This window comes from Macrosteles quadrilineatus, unplaced genomic scaffold (genome assembly GCF_028750875.1).
Source record: "Macrosteles quadrilineatus isolate MER2022 unplaced genomic scaffold, UCM_ALF_1.0 Scaffold_1__1_contigs__length_201487025, whole genome shotgun sequence".
Classification (NCBI taxonomy): domain Eukaryota; kingdom Metazoa; phylum Arthropoda; class Insecta; order Hemiptera; family Cicadellidae; genus Macrosteles; species Macrosteles quadrilineatus.
In genome coordinates this window covers 51,071,461-51,090,985 of record NW_026542594.1, presented here as the reverse complement: position 1 = coordinate 51,090,985, position 19,525 = coordinate 51,071,461, and the positions used below count along the sequence as shown (strand labels likewise).

Here is a 19,525-nt window from a genome sequence, read left to right as displayed (position 1 = left end):
TTACAACCATTCTTTGTCACTATTAAGCAAACAGGAGTAGAGAGGAATGTCTCTAGTGAAGGAAATAATCCGCATAAGTTGAACATACCGAATGTGAGTTTCACACCTTACACGGAAAATGAAACCTTTCGGAATTTCCTAATGCGGTTTAGAAATTTCTTGGACCTAAAACAAATCACAGAGTCAAAAACCAAAACACAACTGTTTCTTAGTACTCTTACACCCGAAATGCATCAGGCATTATGTGACGCGATTGCTCCCGAGGCACCAGGTGACAGATCGTTTGAAGAGCTTTCAGATATACTGCAAAACTGTTTGGAACCTATTCCAAGTGTACTTGCTAACCAAAATAGGTTCATCAGTAAAGTTCAAGATACTGAAGAGGGAATTTCTACGTACGCTCGAGAACTAAAACGTTTGGCAATTGACTGCGATTTTAAGTGTTACAACTGTGAACGTTCAGTTTGTGATATGTTCTTGAAGATGCAATTCATTCGAGGATTAAGAGATAATGAAGTGAGAGTTAGGCTTCTTCAAGAAAAAGGAAATACACAATCATTTAAGGAAGTGGTAGAAATGGCCATTTCTATTGAACAGTCCAAACTGGAAAGTTATGCAATAAAACCTAAGTACTCTCATTATGTTACAGATCAAACTAAGGATGTTAACTATGTGAGTAAACAATCTGGGTTAACAAGTAAGAGTAGAAATGAAACCAAACCGCATATTACCTTTCAAGATTTAAGAGGTAAATGTTACAGATGCGGCAGTACTCAACATAAAGCTGATACTTGCAAATTTAAAAATGAATTTTGTAGGAAGTGTAACAAGATTGGACACATTGCGAATGTTTGTCTTACACGCAACAGGGTTAGCAATGCAAGTGAGAGCGCTTACAAGTTGAAATCAAATAAAATTGATGTTGAAGATGACAATGACAACGTCCATGAGGTTTACATGATGGGTACACCAAACGTGAATGACAAGTTTATAATTAATGTTTCTATTGAAGGCAAGTCATTGAATATGGAACTTGATACTGGAGCGGCTTTGAGCTCATTATCATACAGTGATTTTCTTAAACTTGAACTTAATAAACGTCTATTCAAGACGGAAGTGGAAATGAGAACATACACTGGAGAAATTATAAGGCCTGTGGGAGTCTGTTTTGTTGAATGCAAGTACAGAAATTTCAGTTTTCATGGGAAGCTCTATGTTTTGAAACAAAACGTAGACCCAATTTTTGGACGTGAGTGGCTCCGAGAAGTCAAGATGGATTGGGCTGACATAAAACTTACAGACACTAACACATCAGAGGAACTTGATAAACTCCTAACAAACTTTCAAGACATTTTCAAGGCAGAAATCGGTGAAATAAATTCAGAACAAGGACATATACAGCTTAAGGAAGGGGCAAAACCAATTTTCGTCAAACCACGACAAGTACCTTATGCTCTAAGAAAAGCTGTTGAAGATGAGCTACATCGACTAGAGAGCGGTGGTATAATCTCCAAAGTTGAAAACTCACAGTGGGGAACACCAATTGTTCCCGTAAAAAAGCCTAATGGAAGTGTAAGGCTCTCCGCTGATTACAAGGTAACAGCAAACAAACTAATATTAGATGAGAAGTACCCTATCCCTCGCACTGAAGACATCTTTACACACATGAACAAAGGGAACGCCATTCGGCGACAGGACAATCTCCATACTTGCTTATGTTTGGAAGAAACATAAGAACCGAAAAACCTACCCCGCAAAATAAAAGTCAAGTTATATCTAGAAGAAGTTTCTCAAAGGGACAAGGTGTATTGATGAGAAATTACTCAAACGTCTCAGGAGAAAAGTGGTCAACAGGAACAATCGAAAGGCCGCTTGGGCATGTGATGTACCTCGTTAAATCAGAAGACGGGTGGTTATTTAAGAGACACTGCGACCAACTAAGAGCAGCTTAATAGGGGGGAGGATTGTCATATGCTTAAATAATCAGATGATTATTGTTGTTTTTATTTGTTATTGTTTACATTTATCTTTTGAATTGAACTAGTTCTATTATAAAGTTTTACCAATTAATTTACGTGTATTTTGTATATTTTATGAAGATATATCACTTATGTTGTCACAAGGGGGAGGGTAAAATGAACTCCTAATCAACATTTTGAGTTTATGGAAAATCTTATCAACAGCGACTATAAAAAAAGTATTAAGGGTCAAAAGAGACAAAAAACTATTTGAGTAAAATATAATACAAATCTGCATTTGTAATGGCCAGTTCTAAGTCTCACTTGAATCAACATCTTTCTGGTAGTGGTAGTCTATATAGTTTTAAAATCCACGACTCCTTTTCCATACAATTGGACCGTTAATACCCTCTAACATTGATCAAAGTATGCAGAACTTTATATATACGACGTAAACACAGCTTTTACTCACAGTATGGGTCAAAGATTCGTGAAATGCGACCAACTGCTGATGCGTGATTTACATGTAGGCTAAGTGACTATCTTTATTCCATACAACAAATTTAATCATAAAAAAACGACGAATATAGGAATAAACTTGAGAAAATTATCTAAATAGCATAAATGGCTGCTTATTAGGTTATCAGCATTGCCCAGTTCGTATACTATTTATTTTTCAAATGAAACTCGAATTAATATAAAACATTCATTTGGTTAAAATAATATATCGGTTTGATATTGATTAACATAAAATAGTTTATACATGCAAACTATCAGTTATATTTCATGTAGGCCTAACAAATTAAACAACCCCTAAATAAAATACAAAGAGAATCAGTATTTGTTAATTATTATTTCTTTTATTGCAGACAATATTCCCGTGGCGGAGCACGGGCGGTTAACTAGTGTGTTTTTATGTCAAATGCTCGTTCATTTTCAAGATGAACTCGTTTGCATGACTCAATCACGTCCTGGTTGAAGTTCGTTCGCTACGCTCACTCACCTTGAGGTTATAACATTGAATAACATCTATGGTTATAGCTCGTTCGCTGTGCTCACTTGCCTCCAGGTTAGCTCATTCGCTACGCTCACTCAAGATGTATGGAGTGCTCACTTGCCTCCGGATTAGCTCTTCGTTACACTAACTCGCCAACAGGTTCAAGTTTGTTCGCTACGCTCACTCACCTTTTGGTGGCAAATTAGCTGTTGTCATAAATAAAAAAATATTATTGCTGCGCCCTGTTAGTTGGTAAACCTATAAACTTTTTAATGCTAGTGAACATCACAGAATCAATCCAAGGCGTACGCCTTGGAATCAATCATGTTTAGTTGAACCAGCTGTTAAGATTCTTTAATTCCATTTAAATATGAGTACTCATAAGGTTAACATGGGAAACTCCAGAGCCACTGGGTTGGAGCCTTTTTGACGGATCTGCACCAAACTTCACACAAACCATCCTTGAATAATGCCTGAAAGTTTCATTACAATCTGTCGAGCGGTTTCGGAGTCTAAAAAAGGACAAACAAACAATCATACATACATTGGATTTTATATATATATATATATATATATATATACATACATATATATTAATATATATAGATAATATATATATAGATATCAAATTGAACAGATTGTGTTTTTGGACTCTGGGGGCCTCTAAACGAAAATGTAAATCGGTCCCTGGTCTATGACCATGAGACCTGCGGTAATAGCTAAATCACTAAAAACACATAAAAACAAAGGTAATCTTATACTGTTTTGTCCTGGATAAACCACTATTTCATATCCTCAAAACAATTTCCTTCCAGTGGCGTCCTTGAAAATATTGACATTCTTCTGGCAAATAAAAAACTGTCGAACACGCTTTCAAGCATTTTTTGCCGAATTGCTTGAAGCTCTTGGGTGATTACAAGAGTTTGAGCAGATATCTTGTAGGGGTGAAATGGAGATCTTGATGCAATATCCTTCCAAGAGATCTCCTAGAAATTTGAAGTGCCAAGGATTGCTTCCTGATGGACCTCTTTGGACTTTGAGTGACTGCGGCTCGTACTCTCTCCACATTGACTGGTGTGCTAACAGTGTTATGGCTTCCACCAGTTTTTTTCGGGATGATGCCGTTCTTCTAAATTGTGATACCCAGTTCTCTATCGTTATCGGAAACCACCATGTGCGCCTACTACGTCTCCTGCAGTAAAGACAGTTCACAAATCTAACTCTATGTGCGCCTACTGCGTATACTACAGTTAAGATGGTTCTCAAATCCAACATCATGTGCGCCAACTGCGTCTACTGCAGTTAAGCAAGTTTCATTCAACATTGAGATAGTTCCAAAAAATATGGATTTTTATAAAAAAAATCATTATTAAAAAAAAAATTTCAAAAGATCTGAAGTAACGAGAAACTATTATCTTTTGATTTAATACTTACACGATAAATACTCATCAAAATAACGCCCCCAAAGACAGCGTTAGACAGTTCACAAATCCAACGCCAAGTGCACCGACTGCGTCTACTGCGTTAAGATGGTTCTCAAATCCAACGCCATGTGCACCGACTGCGTCTACTGCGTTAAGATGGTTCTCAAATCCAACGTTATGTGCACCGACTGCGTCTACTGCGTTAAGATGGTTCTCAAATCCAACGCCATGTGCACCGACTGCGTCTACTGCGTTAAGATGGTTCTCAAATCCAACGCCATGTGCACCGACTGCGTCTACTGCGTTAAGATGGTTCTCAAATCCAACGTTATGTGCACCGACTGCGTCTACTGCAGCTAAGAAAGTTCATAAATCCAACGCCATGTGCACCAACTGCGTCTACTGCAGCTAAGAAAGTTCATAAATCCAACGCCATGTGCACCAACTGCGTCTACTGCAGCTAAGAAAGTTCATAAATCCAACGCCATGTGCACCAACTGCGTCTACTGCGTTAAGATAGTTCTCAAATCCCACGTTATATGCGTCAATTGCGTCTACTACAGTTAAGATGGTTTTGAAATCCAACGTTATGTGCGCCAGCTGCGCGTTAAGAAAGTTCACAAGCCAACGCCATGTGCACCTACTGTGTCTACTGCAGTTAAGATAACTCTCAGATCCAACGCCATGTGCACCAACTGTGTCTACTGCGTCTAATACAGTTAAGATGGTTCTCAAATCCAACGCCATGTGCACCGACTGCGTCTACTGCGTTAAGATGGTTCTCAAATCCAACGTTATGTGCACCGACTGCGTCTACTGCGTTAAGATGGTTCTCAAATCCAACGCCATGTGCACCGACTGCGTCTACTGCGTTAAGATGGTTCTCAAATCCAACGTTATGTGCACCGACTGCGTCTACTGCAACTAAGAAAGTTCATAAATCCAACGCCATGTGCACCAACTGCGTCTACTGCAGCTAAGAAAGTTCATAAATCCAACGTTATGTGCACCAACTGTGTCTACTGCAGCTAAGAAAGTTCATAAATCCAACGCCATGTGCACCAACTGCGTCTACTGCGTTAAGATAGTTCTCAAATCCCACGTTATATGCGTCAATTGCGTCTACTACAGTTAAGATGGTTTTGAAATCCAACGTTATGTGCGCCAACTGCGCGTTAAGAAAGTTCACAAGCCAACGCCATGTGCACCTACTGTGTCTACTGCAGTTAAGATAACTCTCAAATCCAACGCCATGTGCACCAACTGTGTCTACTGCGTCTAATACAGTTAAGATGGTTCTCAAATCCAACTTTATGTGCACCAACTGCTACTGCAGCTAAGACAGTTCACAAATCTAACGCTACCCAAGTAGCACACATCGTTGGCCCAACGTTGGGAAATGGTCGGCACGGTTGGGAAATGGTTGGCAGAAATTTTAACGATTTGCCAACGTTGGCCCAACGGAATCTGGTATTCGTTGGCCCTACAAAGGAAAGAATCGTTGGGCCTTCGTTGGGCATTCGTTGGGTTTAAGTATGAAACATTCTAAAACGAATTTTAACAAATTGATTTATTTAAAAGAACATAAATGTAATGGCAGCAGAATATAGGACAAATATTGTAAAAATTTTGATCAATAATGAATGTTGTCAGATGATGTTGTGATACTAGATACAGTGGGGAACACCTGCTTAACATATAATAATTATTATAATTCATTTTTTGTTAATATTATTTAACTTATTTAAGCAAGTTTTTAATAGTTATAGAGAAAAGATTAATTAATTATATAACAATCAATTATAACAGTAGCCTACTAATCTAATGGTAATTAAATAATCTATATTCAAATACTAGTATCCTCTCCAACTACCAGAAAAACAATTCAACGACTTGAGGCCTAAACAGAATCATATTATACTGTAGCATCAAAAATATTTAAAGTACAGTATTAATTGTGACCATTGCACCTGTCGGCTACTCTTTTACCACTTGAAAACACCCTCAATCAACAAGCACAGTTAGCTCAGAGGTAAGGCGTGAGGCTCACAGGTCGAAGGTACCGTGTTCGAGACCCGTCTCGGTCAAAAAATTTTATCTCTTTTTATTTTCAAAATAAGTTTTTATTAACTATTTAATCAATTTACTCAACTCATAATTATGCTTTTCATACAAAATCTATATTATTTTGTGTTTTATATGTTTATGCCCAATGGGATGGTTGGCCCTTCCGCAAAAATTGGTTGGTTGGCCAACCGAAGACTGAGTGCCAAAACATACCGTTGGCCAACGATCGACAGAAACGTTGGGCCAACGATTTGCCAACGATTTTTGCTACTTGGGTATGTGCGCCTACTGCGTATACTACAGTTAAGATGGTTCTCAAATCCAACATTATGTGCGCCAACTTCGTCTACTGCAGTTAAGCAAGTTTCATTCAACATTGAGATGGTTCCAAAAAATATGGGTTTTTATAAAAGAAATCGTTATTTTAAAAAAAGTTTGAAAAGTTCTGAAGTAACGAGAAACTATTATCTTTTGATTTAATACTTACACGATAAATACTCATCAAAATAACGCCCCCAAAGACAGTGTTAGACAGTTCACAAATCCAACGTTATGTGCACCGACTGCGTCTACTGCGTTAAGATGGTTCTCAAATCCCACGTCAATTACGTCTACTACAGTTAAGATGGTTTTGAAATCCAACGTTATGTGCGCCAAATGCGCGTTAAGAAAGTTCACAAATCCAACGCCATGTGTGCCTACTGTGTCTACTGCGTCTAATACAGTTAAGATGGTTCTCAAATCCAACATTATGTGCGCCAAATGCGCGTTAAGAAAGTTCACAAATCCAACGTTATGTGCGCCTAATGCGCGTTAAGAAAGATCACAAATCCAACGCTGTGTGCCTACTGTGTCTACTGCGTCTAATACAGTTAAGATGGTTTTGAAATCCAACGTTATGTGCGCCAAATGCGCGTTAAGAAAGTTCACAAATCCAACGCCATGTGTGCCTACTGTGTCTACTGCGTCTAATACAGTTAAGATGGTTCTCAAATCCAACATTATGTGCGCCAAATGCGCGTTAAGAAAGTTCACAAATCCAACGTTATGTGCGCCAAATGCGCGTTAAGAAAGTTCACAAATCCAACGCCATGTGTGCCTACTGTGTCTACTGCGTCTAATACAGTTAAGATGGTTCTCAAATCCAACACCGTGTGCACCAACTGCGTCTACTGCATTAAGATGGTTCTCGAATCCAACATTATGTGCGCCAACTGCTACTGCAGCTAGGAAAGTTCACAAATCCAACACCGTGTGCACCAACTGCGTCTACTGCATTAAGATGGTTCTCGAATCCAACATTATGTGCGCCAACTGCGTCTACTGCAGTTAAGAAAGTTCACAAATCCAACACCGTGTGCACCAACTGCGTCTACTGCATTAAGATGGTTCTCGAATCCAACATTATGTGCGCCAACTGCTACTGCAGCTAGGAAAGTTCACAAATCCAACACCGTGTGCACCAACTGCGTCTACTGCATTAAGATGGTTCTCGAATCCAACATTATGTGCGCCAACTGCTACTGCAGCTAGGAAAGTTCACAAATCCAACACCGTGTGCACCAACTGCGTCTACTGCATTGAGATGGTTCTCGAATCCAACATTATGTGCGCCAACTGCTACTGCAGCTAGGAAAGTTCACAAATCCAACACCGTGTGCACCAACTGCGTCTACTGCATTAAGATGGTTCTCGAATCCAACATTATGTGCGCCAACTGCTACTGCAGCTAGGAAAGTTCACAAATCCAACACCGTGTGCACCAACTGCGTCTACTGCATTAAGATGGTTATCGAATCCAACATTATGTGCGCCAACTGCTACTGCAGCTAGGAAAGTTCACAAATCCAACACCGTGTGCACCAACTGCGTCTACTGCATTAAGATGGTTCTCGAATCCAACATTATGTGCGCCAACTGCTACTGCAGCTAGGAAAGTACACAAATCCAACACCGTGTGCACCAACTGCGTCTACTGCATTAAGATGGTTCTCGAATCCAACATTATGTGCGCCAACTGCTACTGCAGCTAGGGAAGTTCACAAATCCAACACCGTGTGCACCAACTGCGTCTACTGCATTAAGATGGTTCTCGAATCCAACATTATGTGCGCCAACTGCTACTGAAGCTAGGAAAGTTCACAAATCCAACACCGTGTGCACCAACTGCGTCTACTGCATTAAGATGGTTATCGAATCCAACATTATGTGCGCCAACTGCGTCTACTGCAGCTAGGAAAGTTCACAAATCCAACACCGTGTGCACCAACTGCGTCTACTGCGTTAAGATGGTTCTCGAATCCAACATTATGTGCGCCAACTGCGTCTACTGCAGCTAGGAAAGTTCACAAATCCAACACCGTGTGCACCAACTGCGTCTACTGCGTTAAGATGGTTCTCGAATCCAACGTTATGTGCGCCAACTGCGCGTTAAGAAAGTTCACAAATCCAACGCCATGTGTGCCTACTGTGTCTACTGCGTCTAATACAGTTAAGATGGTTCTCGAATCCAACATTATGTGCGCCAACTGCGTCTACTGCAGTTAAGAAAGTTCACATCAATTGGTCTAGTTATCGACTTGAGGAGCTTAAAAGTGCGTTTTGACATCATAACCCATTCACCAGATGCTGACTTTCCAGCTATTGACTTCCAAAATACTGTATAACATAACCAAACAATAATCTTATGTTAAAACAGGTTTGGTATAGCTACAATCAGTTAAAGCGTAATAAGTTAAAAGTTAAAATTTAAAAGTTTTTATTTTACATCTGTCATTTAACACAGGCTTAACATTTTGTTCAAAGTACAGTAAACTTATATTTGATATTGGTGAATGGAGTACGGTGATAAAAAGGCTCAATAGAAAATAGGATTTCACTTAAGAGTTTCTTTTGTGAGATGATGTGATCAATCTTCAGTGTCTCTTGTTATTGTATACCACTTTATTTGTAGGGCGGAAATAATTTCCTTTGTCACCCGAACTTCGTGTTTCAAAATTATTGTTCCTTGTGTTATTTTATCGAACACTGAATGCTTTAATTTAAGTTTAAGTGAAATAATATATGCTGTTTTATAACTGATTGTGATACTGTTTGTTATCCTTTCTGATGGTTATTGTCTTAGTGGTGATGGGTGTTCGTTAACGGTGATAAGTTGATATTCATTATATTTTATTACACGTTCAAGTATTAAAGGCTATAATAGGTTGTTTTAAAGAATAATATTTTAAAGTTAAGTTGTACACAGTTTACTTTTTTCTATAAAAAGTAGTAACCGTATAACTGGATTTTTTCCCCTGACTAATGGTAACGTAAGTGTACCACGTAAGTCTTTTAAAAGAAAAAAAGCTACAGAGGGTCCATATAGATGTGATAACAACTTCAATATTCAAAAGTAAATGTTAAACCACAATTCAACCGGTTCACTGGTTTTTTTTTGTTATTAGCGTTTTCAATGTACTGTTTAAACATAACGTGTTCCATTAAAGTCTTAAAGTACATTAGAAATAAGATAGAGGTGTAGTGCGAATTGTTTGATCATTTACGTTCTACTACAGTTTAGGCGCAGTGGTAAAACATTATGGTTATGGCAGATGTGTAACCATTTCATTCCGTAACTTTAAAGAACCATATTTTTCAAAACGGCATCTTCCTCCCATTGCAAACACAAAGTACAGTAGGTATAACTGCAATAAGCATGTTAAACCTATACACCAACCCAGTACGAAGACTGGTGCTCTGCAAGTGTACACTTACACAATCGTAATAGACGAAAAGATTGACTCAGTTTCTATGTGTCAGGATGGATGTCGCAGCACAACATATCTTTTGTGTAAAAAACAGTTAGTTGTTTGTCTTTTTTTCTTTTATTGATGTTATTTTCAATGAATAATTTGAATTTCACCAGAGGTTTAACTCTGCTAAAGGCAGCAAACATGTTTGTGAATAAATATTGGTTTACTAAGTTAGATTTGATCTTTTGGTTAGTGATAATATAAAGGCGTCCCTGATCGGAATATTGGAAATTTTCTTCGTCAAATATGAAAAGGCAAATAAAGGTATGTTGAGATAAGCTTAGTTCTTGTTTTTCCGCCCATTGGACCTTGTCACAGTGCTTACTTAATGAATATTGCCTGTACGAACCTATTTCATCTTTATTCCCAGGTATATTTCTAAGAGCAGCCGTTGAGGTTGTTCCACTTCATACTAAATATTGATTAACACTACAATAAATCTCAAATTAAAAACGTAATAAATATACAAAAAAGTGTAAAATAAATCTTTAATATATGTTTTGAAATCAAAACAAAGCAGAAGTTTTCCATTTAATCTCGAATCGTGTATTATTTAGTCAATGTGGTTATTTCATGTTAAAAATTTCTTCAACACAACATTAACCTTTAAATTACAAGAAAAAACTTCATATTTATCCAGCCATTCTAAGTTCAATTCCTTTGTTTTGAGCCATCTCCTACGATTCTCCACTTATCATACGCTTAACTAATTTACTTAAAAGTAGACAAGTTTGCAATTTGCGTGGTAAAATAATTGATTTCAACATTCTAAGACGTAAGTTGAGACGAGACCTTTAATTTCAGCCCTCTCCCGTCGTTCTACGACTTCCCAGTCGCCCACAACTTTGACGCAAAGAATCTGCTTACGTAGATTGTCCATGCTAATAAAAATATTTAATGAAAATAAGCGCAAATTTCCAGTATGAAAAAGTTGTGATTATTTACTTTACAATTTTCACAACTGTAATTGGAGCACCGTCTGAGTGGAAACCTTGTTTGTAAGCTATTGGCGTCGATGATTTAAAAAATGTAAATTACCCAGCCCTAAACCACACTGATTCACGGTCGTTTCCCCCACTTTTTAAAACTCAAGTACAATTTGATACACACAAAATCTCCGGTTGCCAACCCGTATGATACCTAGTTATTTAATTTCATTTAATGAGTGGAATCCTCAATTATAGGCTATTGGTGACTATGATTTAAAAATGTAAGTTTCCCAGTCTTACAACACTGATTTACGGTATCTTTCCCGGTTATCAAAACTCAAGTCGAATTTTATAGACATAAAAACTCCAGGTTCCTGACCTGGATGATGATTATTTTAATTAACAGATAGACATTATTGTACTTGCGAAAAATTAAATCAGTAAAATGCTATTTAAGGTATGTCACTTGGTTCAATAAATGGTTTTGTATTTGCTTACAGAATGTGATTGGAAATGTTGCAGTATTTGTACACAACATTTAATGTAAACATATCAGTGACAGCTAGAAGTGAGAATCTTAATCCAAACAGCTGTTCGTTATTTCATAAATGTCGTATGTAGTAAACATTGGGAGACAATTTGACAAAAATCACACAAAATTGTGTTTTTGATGTTTCGTTATTTCATTTCTTAAGTCGCGAGACCACGTTTGAATAGTCAAAGACACTCTCACTAATTCAGTGAATGCAGAAAAATGATTTGAATATTAATCGGTACTCAATTTTCTCGGAGTAGACCGCGTAAATTGGCATTTTGGCGTTACAGACAGAATGACAGAGAACAGACATACATACAGACAGACAGACGGGCAGACATTGTGATAAGACTCGTTTCGGCTTTCTTAAGGCTACAAAACGTAAAAACAACCAAAAACTATAGATTCAAAGAAATGTACAGACAAAACTGTAATTTTATTTATATAGATGGATAGATATTGTAAAATGTTGTAGTTTTTTGTTTATGGATATATTTTGAACAATCTTGATAATTTTATTCAATCTTACTAAGTTATTGATATTTTTACTAAAAAAACACACTTTATCAGTTTCCCCGTAGCAGCAAACTCGTCCTCGTTAAACCTAATGTTATATAAATAGATTTAATTTGATATCAATTTAAGCAGATGGAAATTCGCTTAGTCGGCATGTTTGCTGCGGTGGGGGTATTTGATAATAATTCTAATTTGCTTGATATTTTTAAATCACTTTTTATGGCGTGGTTGTATACTTCAACAAATCGATTTTATTGCAAATTAATAGCATCAATAGTTGTCTCCACTTTACTATTGTCTTGAGCAAGCGTAACCTTTTACTTTCTCCACCTATACCATAGTATATGGAGAAAGTACTGTTTTCGTCAAAATTTTCGAGTTTGAGTTTTGAGTGGATATATTCGTTTTGGGTCCCCCTGGACCCAAAAAAGTGGTTTTCGAAGTGATGTCTGTGTGTGTATGGGGTGGGGGGGGGGGGTGTGTATGTGTGTTGTAATTAAGGTGTAATTTCCACCTTTGAGGCTTTAAAATGTATCTAAAGAAGACGTAAAGCTCTTTCCATCGAAGTCAACATTTCAAGCTCAACATAAGACTCCCGTAGACCATGGAACTAGAGGATGTATCGACTGATTCTCGTCACGTTTGAAGCCACGCTGTGTCACATCGTTCGTCTCTCTTATATTTACTTGCTCTTTTATCTGTCTACTTCCTACTTTTCAGAATAAAACAAATAAATTTTTTACTTCCAAAATTTTATTACGTAACACTTCCTCGAAGACACAACTTAGATTACAGATCGTGTGACATAATTAACATTCAAACTAGAGTACAATCATACAAATTATTGTCTGGTTTGATTATGCACGTAAATTTTAGGTCATCTATATATCTTAACCTTAACCATTATACAAAATATTGCAACATTGTAATATAAATATTTTTCTTGCAAATATCTTATCCTTATTAAAACAAAAAGTAAATTTTATACTCAGATATTTTATTCTCTGCCTGATGCGCCTTTGAGAATATATCATGGCTATATGCTATGTAATGCCTCGGCATGACAAACAATACCTTGTAAAAGTGTATAAAACCTTACAGTTATTACCGAATTCCATACCATGGAAAAAACTTGAAGCAATGTATAGAGTGACTATTCATTCTATAGGACGCGTTTGATCAAAGTACTGTACAGTATGCAATATTACAAAGGTAAGTAGTTTACTGTTAATACTGTTCGATGAAATGGCGACCATTAATAGTAGGTATTTTAAGCCAAGTATGAATAAAGATGAGTGTAGGGTGAGTGGCGCGATATTGTAGTCTTGTTAGTGACTAAGGCCGGCATTCCTAAGACTAAGACACAGCTGGTAATTAATAGCCCTTACATCTAATGGCAACTAAGGGACCTACAATTTATAGTGGAATCCGAACCACATTTTTTCCTTGGTATATACGAATTGGTCTAATTATCAGGATAGTACTGCGGATAGTCGCAGCACTCACTCGTGCGGACGTTAATCCACACCAGGGAGTATCACATCCACAGTGCATGCCTATAGATATCCACAATTCGTGACCTCCTAGTAACTGGATTACAGGACGACGCCACCTGTTCCAGTCTTTATACAAGTATTAAAGATTTTATTTCATCAGGAGTTTCATTTTCTTCAACGGGTATGCATTTTATTTATACTTTCCAAGTGTATACATTGCCAGTTGTATCCAAGTATCGAATTGTAGTAATTAAGAGGTACTTGGTATAAAAAACAACATACAATATCCATCATAGCTAAATTACAAAGATGATAAACTATCAATTGAATATGAGGTTATGTTGGATATTAAAACAATGTAAACTGTGATATTATGCTAGATTTAATTACTCTTTTTAAAATTAGATTCCTGCCAAACACAGTGGCGTTCGTAAATAATTAATAATAAAGCTCTCCTCAATATCAGTGTTATGCATTCATTACCTAAAAGATCATATCATCTGACACTATGTTTAGTCAATAATTTTGTTTCATTACCCCAGGATATGTTTATTATTTAATAATAACTTTTTTAATAATTTTAATTAAATTAAAGTTTTTTATTTAAAATTGGTATGGGAACATATTCTGAAATATTGATAAAATAATATGCTATTTAAATAATAAAATATTGTATAAATCGCAAAACAAAACATAAATATAGCATCTAAAGTAAGATGTTTTCAATAATATAAGGTTTTTTACTCGTTATTAAAACTATATAATATACTGATGTAAGGGAAATGTTTATTAAACTTAAATTATTTTAATTCATAGAATATATAATGTACATAGAATATCATGATCAATGGCTAACTAGTTTCACTATATTACACTTCACCTTGTTGGCAGAACTGGAGAACAGCTGTTAATTAACTTAAGTCATTTTTGTAATGAGCTGTTTCTTCAAATCTTTCTTAGTTGGCTGATTCCCTTTAAAATTGTACAAACTCATGAAAATGTAAGTAGAAAACATTTAAAAAATAAGAAAATTGATTTATGTGGTTTGTATTGTAAATAATCTTGATTGCCATGTTTTTACCTACGATTATATATAGTCTTTTGATTGTCTGTCAGTTAATAACACTGTAATTGTCAAATATTAAATATTCAATTTTCATGTTACATTTGGATGAAAAAGCACATGTTCTGAGAATATTTTGTAAATTGTAAAATCCCCTTAAATTAATTCTGTTTGCCTCAACTATGTGAAATTAGTATTACTTTAGTTTACCTGGTATTATTTCTTTTGAAATTGTTACAGACGAGTTCAAGTCATAGTGCGTAGGAACTGGGAATCACAGCCTATTTAAGCCAGTCAGATCATAGGAATTTTACCAAGTAAGACTGTTGCCTTATTTAATTACTGATATAGTAATATTATCATTTATAAGGAAGATTATAAAGGATTTCCATTATTTAGAAGAATAAAATTATAATTTGTTATTACCATGCATTGGAGTAATTTATACAGGATCCTACCATCTGAGGGAAATCACCAAATGATAGGTTATCACAGCAAACACCATCTTAGCTGCTAGAGCGGTGTTGAAGAATAATAATTCTAATTCGAATCTTGCCTACCTACTCTCCGGTGATTGGCCTATACAGGGGTACTGGGTAGTGTATAATAAATAAAACTAACCATGACTAAATCATGTCTCCCCACAAATAATATTCAAGGCAGCTCTAAATCCTAACGACTGGATATGACTTTGGACTTTATAAACTAAATAAAAAAGGTATATATTTTTTAAAAAGTAAATATCCATTAAATTTTACCAGTGTGTGTCGAGTTATTTTTAACTGCTTAATATTATTATAAAGATAAAATGTACCACTGGAATCTACAGTGACGAAAAAGCTGGAACTAAGATGGAACACATTTAAAATCTGATATTTGCACTATACGTGTACACTGCATAATGATTTATACGTTTAAGGTCTCATGTTAACCATCCAAGAAACTTACAATAAATGATAATAGTCTTAGCCAGGGAAGGAAATAAATTGACAAAGATGTGGCGAGGTAATGCATCTGGAATGTAACATCACCGCCTCCTCTGGGAGTTTGCTTTTGTTAGAGTTTCAAACCGAATAAACCCTTGAATAACGGCAAAGCTAACTAAAACGGCTCAACTAGTGGAAATATGTTTTTCACCACTGAATATTCCTTAAGTAACTTTGTAATATATATGTGAATCTACTACGTAAAATTAAATACCAATTGTTTTCTTATGTCTAACACTTTTTCCGTTCAACACATATTTAAAATCAAACACTTGAAGTAGAGAATTGTAAATAACTTGTACAAGAGAATACATATTTCAATGTACAAGTTATGCCTTAAGCAGTCTGAAGTGCCCCTTTATAACTTTACTAGTTGCTAACAGGGACTATATGGTTCCAGAAACTATATCGTGATTTAACGTACTGTTATTAATTTAAATGGCCAAATTATGTTAACAGGCCAAAGTTCTCTGGTCCTGTAATTCACTTTCTCCAAAAAATATATCTACTGGGTCCACCTAGTAATAGTTTAACTGGATGAACAATTAGTCATGGTATTAAAATAAATAAGTACGCTTGTAATGTTAAAAGGTAAAGGTGTGAAGGTTAAAGAGGCCGCCAACCTCTTTTTAGCGAATTTTTACCATATAGGGAATAAACTATTACCGTAGTACTCATGGTAAGACCTGGACCCGGGACCGATTTGCTTTTTCGTTTTAAAATCCCTAGAGGCCAAAAGCAATATCCGTTCAAATTCATATATGTATATATGTATATATATATATATATATATATATATATATGTATATGTGTGTGTGTGTGTGTGTGTGTGTGTGGTGAGTGCAACCAGCTGGACGATGATTTGTTTTTTTAAATAGTTCAAATTTTGTTTCTGTTTTCTTGTAATAAGTTTCCATGGTTACCTAAGAGTTCATTCCTGGTCTTTATAATTCATACACTTATGTTTTTGTCATGCTTATTAAATTCTATTTTCTATCAGTTTCTTGAATAATTTTATCATAAAAGAAAAAAAATAGGTAAAGAAGAACCTACTTCTTCAGTGGTGACCCCGACGTGATCATTTCTTACCAAAATTTAGCAAAATTACAATACAATGGCTACTACTCAAGAAGGTAACTCCCTAGAACGAATTACTGTGAAGATTCCACAATTTTGGCCAGCAGATCCTAAGCTGTGGTTTGCGCAGGTCGAGACCCAATTCTCTTTGGCTCGGATCACATCTGATGAAACAAAATTCTTTTATGTTTGTGGAAACCTTGATGCTAAATACGCTGCTGAAGTGAGAGACATCCTCACAAAACCACCAACCGAGGGAAAATACGAAAAACTGAAAACAGAATTAATACAACGCCTAAGTTCTTCACAGGAACAGAAGACCAGACGTCTCCTAGAACATGAAGAAATGGGAGACCGTAAGCCCTCGCAGTTCCTCAGACATCTTCGCGCTTTGGCTGGTACCGTTGTGCCTGACTCTGTTATGAAAACTCTGTGGTTGAGTCGTCTGCCTTCATCCACTCAAGCCATTTTAGCAACACAAAGGTCGTCTGAGCTTGATGCACTAGCCGAGTTGGCTGACGCCGTGCTTGAAATTAGTCCGCGACATCAAGTTACAGAAGCAGCTGTCCCTACTTACAGTCCCAACTCCATAGAAGCAATGATGGAGCGACTGACGATCCTGATGACATCTAAAATGGGTGAAATCGTAAGCACTCTTCAGCATGACATTTCATCTATCAAAGAAGATCTGTGGTGTAATCAAAATCGTCGTCCAACATGGAGTTCAAGTCCGGTTCGGCGATCGAGATCACGCTCCAAGAGCACGACAAGAGACGATGTTTGCTGGTACCACAAGCGATTCGGTAATGCAGCAACTAAGTGCACCAGGCCTTGCAGTTTCCAAGCCAACAACTCGGGAAACGATCTTGGGAGTCTCTAATGGCGGCCAGCGACTCCTACGATCTACAGACATCTCGCCGCCTCTTCGTCACAGACAAGGTAACAAAACAACAGTTCCTCATTGACACTGGAGCAGATGTTTGTGTGTATCCACGAAAAATGCTTTCAGGTAAAATACTCAAATCTGACTATACACTATACGCAGCAAACAACACCGAAATTGCCACTTACGGGTTGCATACCTTATCTTTGGACCTAGGCCTACGTCGAGCATTTGTGTGGCGTTTTATCATAGCTGATGTTGCCAAACCGATCATTGGAGTTGACTTTCTTCATCATTATGATCTATTAGTGGATGTTTGGCGTCAGTGTTTGATTGATCAGGTAACCTCTCTCGTTTTCACGGGTCGCGCAACATTCTCCAATTTAGAAAGTGGTATTAAAGCAATAAATGCAAACCAACCAAATGTCTACATGCAGCTCCTTCAATCATATGCGTCCCTTATTCGACCGGCAAGTAAACCTTCTGTCCCTGTCAAACACCAAACAGAACACCACATCCAGACAACCCCAGGACCACCAGTCTTTAGCAAACACCGTCGTCTAGCCCCGGACAAGTTAAAGCTAGCCAAAAAAGAATTTGTGGTTATGGTCCAGTTAGGTATAGCTAGACCTTCTTCTCGCAGCTGGTCATCCCCTCTTCATATGGTTCCAAAAAAAGGAGACGAATGGAGACCATGTGGAGACTACAGAGCTCTGAATGCCAGAACCATTCCTGATCGCTACCCTATTCCTCACATTCAGGACTTTTCTCTAAATTTGCATGATAAACAAGTTGTCTCTACTATATATCTTGTTCGTGCTTACCACCAGATCCCTGTAGCTCCTGATGACATTCATAAGACTGCTATAACAACACCTTTTGGTCTTTTCGAATTTCCTTTCATGTCTTTTGGACTTTGCAATGCTGCCCAAACCTTTCGACGTTTCATTGATGGTGTACTCAGTAGCCTGGACTTCTGTTACGCTTACATTGATGACATTCTCGTAGCTTCAGAATCCGAAGAGCAACACCTCATTCACTTACGACAATTTTTTGGCCGCCTATCCTCTTTCGGAGTCTTTGTCAACCCAAGTAAGTGCAACCTAGGTGTTCCCATGGTTAGTTTTCTCGGATATCAAGTTTCCGGAGAAGGGATAAAACCCTTACCTGAAAAAGTGAAAGCTCTTGACTGTTACCCCAAACCAAAGACTGTGAAGGATTAATAAGATTCACTGGTATGCTAAACTTTTATCGTAGATTCCTACCCCATTCAGCGTCCCAGCAGAGCGCACTAAACGACCTTCTGAAAGCCAATATAAAAGGTAATATGCCTATTAATTGGACTACAGAAAGTGAACAAGCTTTTGAAACTTGTAAAAAAAGCCTCAGTGATGCCGTTATGTTGTCTCATCCTGCACCGAATGCCTCACTTGCAATCTTCTGCGATTCATCAGACTATGCTGTAGGAAGTGTATTGCAACAAAAGGTAGGGCAAAACTGGCAACCACTATCTTTCTTTTCCAAAAAGTTAAGTCCAACTCAACAGAAGTACAGTACAGAGAACTAACAGCATTTTATCTTGCCATTAAGTATTTCAAACATATGCTAGAAGGAAGACAATTAATCATTTTTACAGATCACAAGCCTCTGACCTTTGCTTTCCGTCAAAAACCTGATAAATGTTCTCCAAGACAGTTCCGTAACTTGGAATATATTGGACAGTTCTCAACTGACATTCGCCACGTTTCTGGACAAGAAAACGCAGTTGCAGATACCTTCTCTAGGATATAAGAAGTCACT

The 19,525-nt window shown here is 37.0% G+C and overlaps 2 protein-coding genes across 2 annotated transcripts; both read left to right on the top strand.

Annotated features, from left to right (window-relative positions):
• Positions 1-228: 228 nt before the first annotated feature.
• LOC128996864 (uncharacterized protein K02A2.6-like) lies at positions 229-1,734 on the top strand. Its single transcript, XM_054422381.1, has one exon. It carries the CDS (start codon positions 229-231, stop codon positions 1,732-1,734), a length of 1,506 nt encoding a protein of 501 aa, XP_054278356.1.
• A 15,145-nt stretch (positions 1,735-16,879) lies between these two features.
• Positions 16,880-17,722, top strand: LOC128996856 (uncharacterized). The gene has a single exon (XM_054422370.1). It carries the CDS (start codon positions 16,880-16,882, stop codon positions 17,720-17,722), a length of 843 nt encoding a protein of 280 aa, XP_054278345.1.
• Positions 17,723-19,525: the final 1,803 nt, after the last annotated feature.

What these genes read in the sequence shown, in the direction of transcription:
- LOC128996864 (XM_054422381.1), top strand. Translation starts at nt 229, where the DNA reads ATGCATCAGGCATTATGTGACGCGATTGCTCCCGAGGCACCAGGTGAC.
- LOC128996856 (XM_054422370.1), top strand. Translation starts at nt 16,880, where the DNA reads ATGGCTACTACTCAAGAAGGTAACTCCCTAGAACGAATTACTGTGAAG.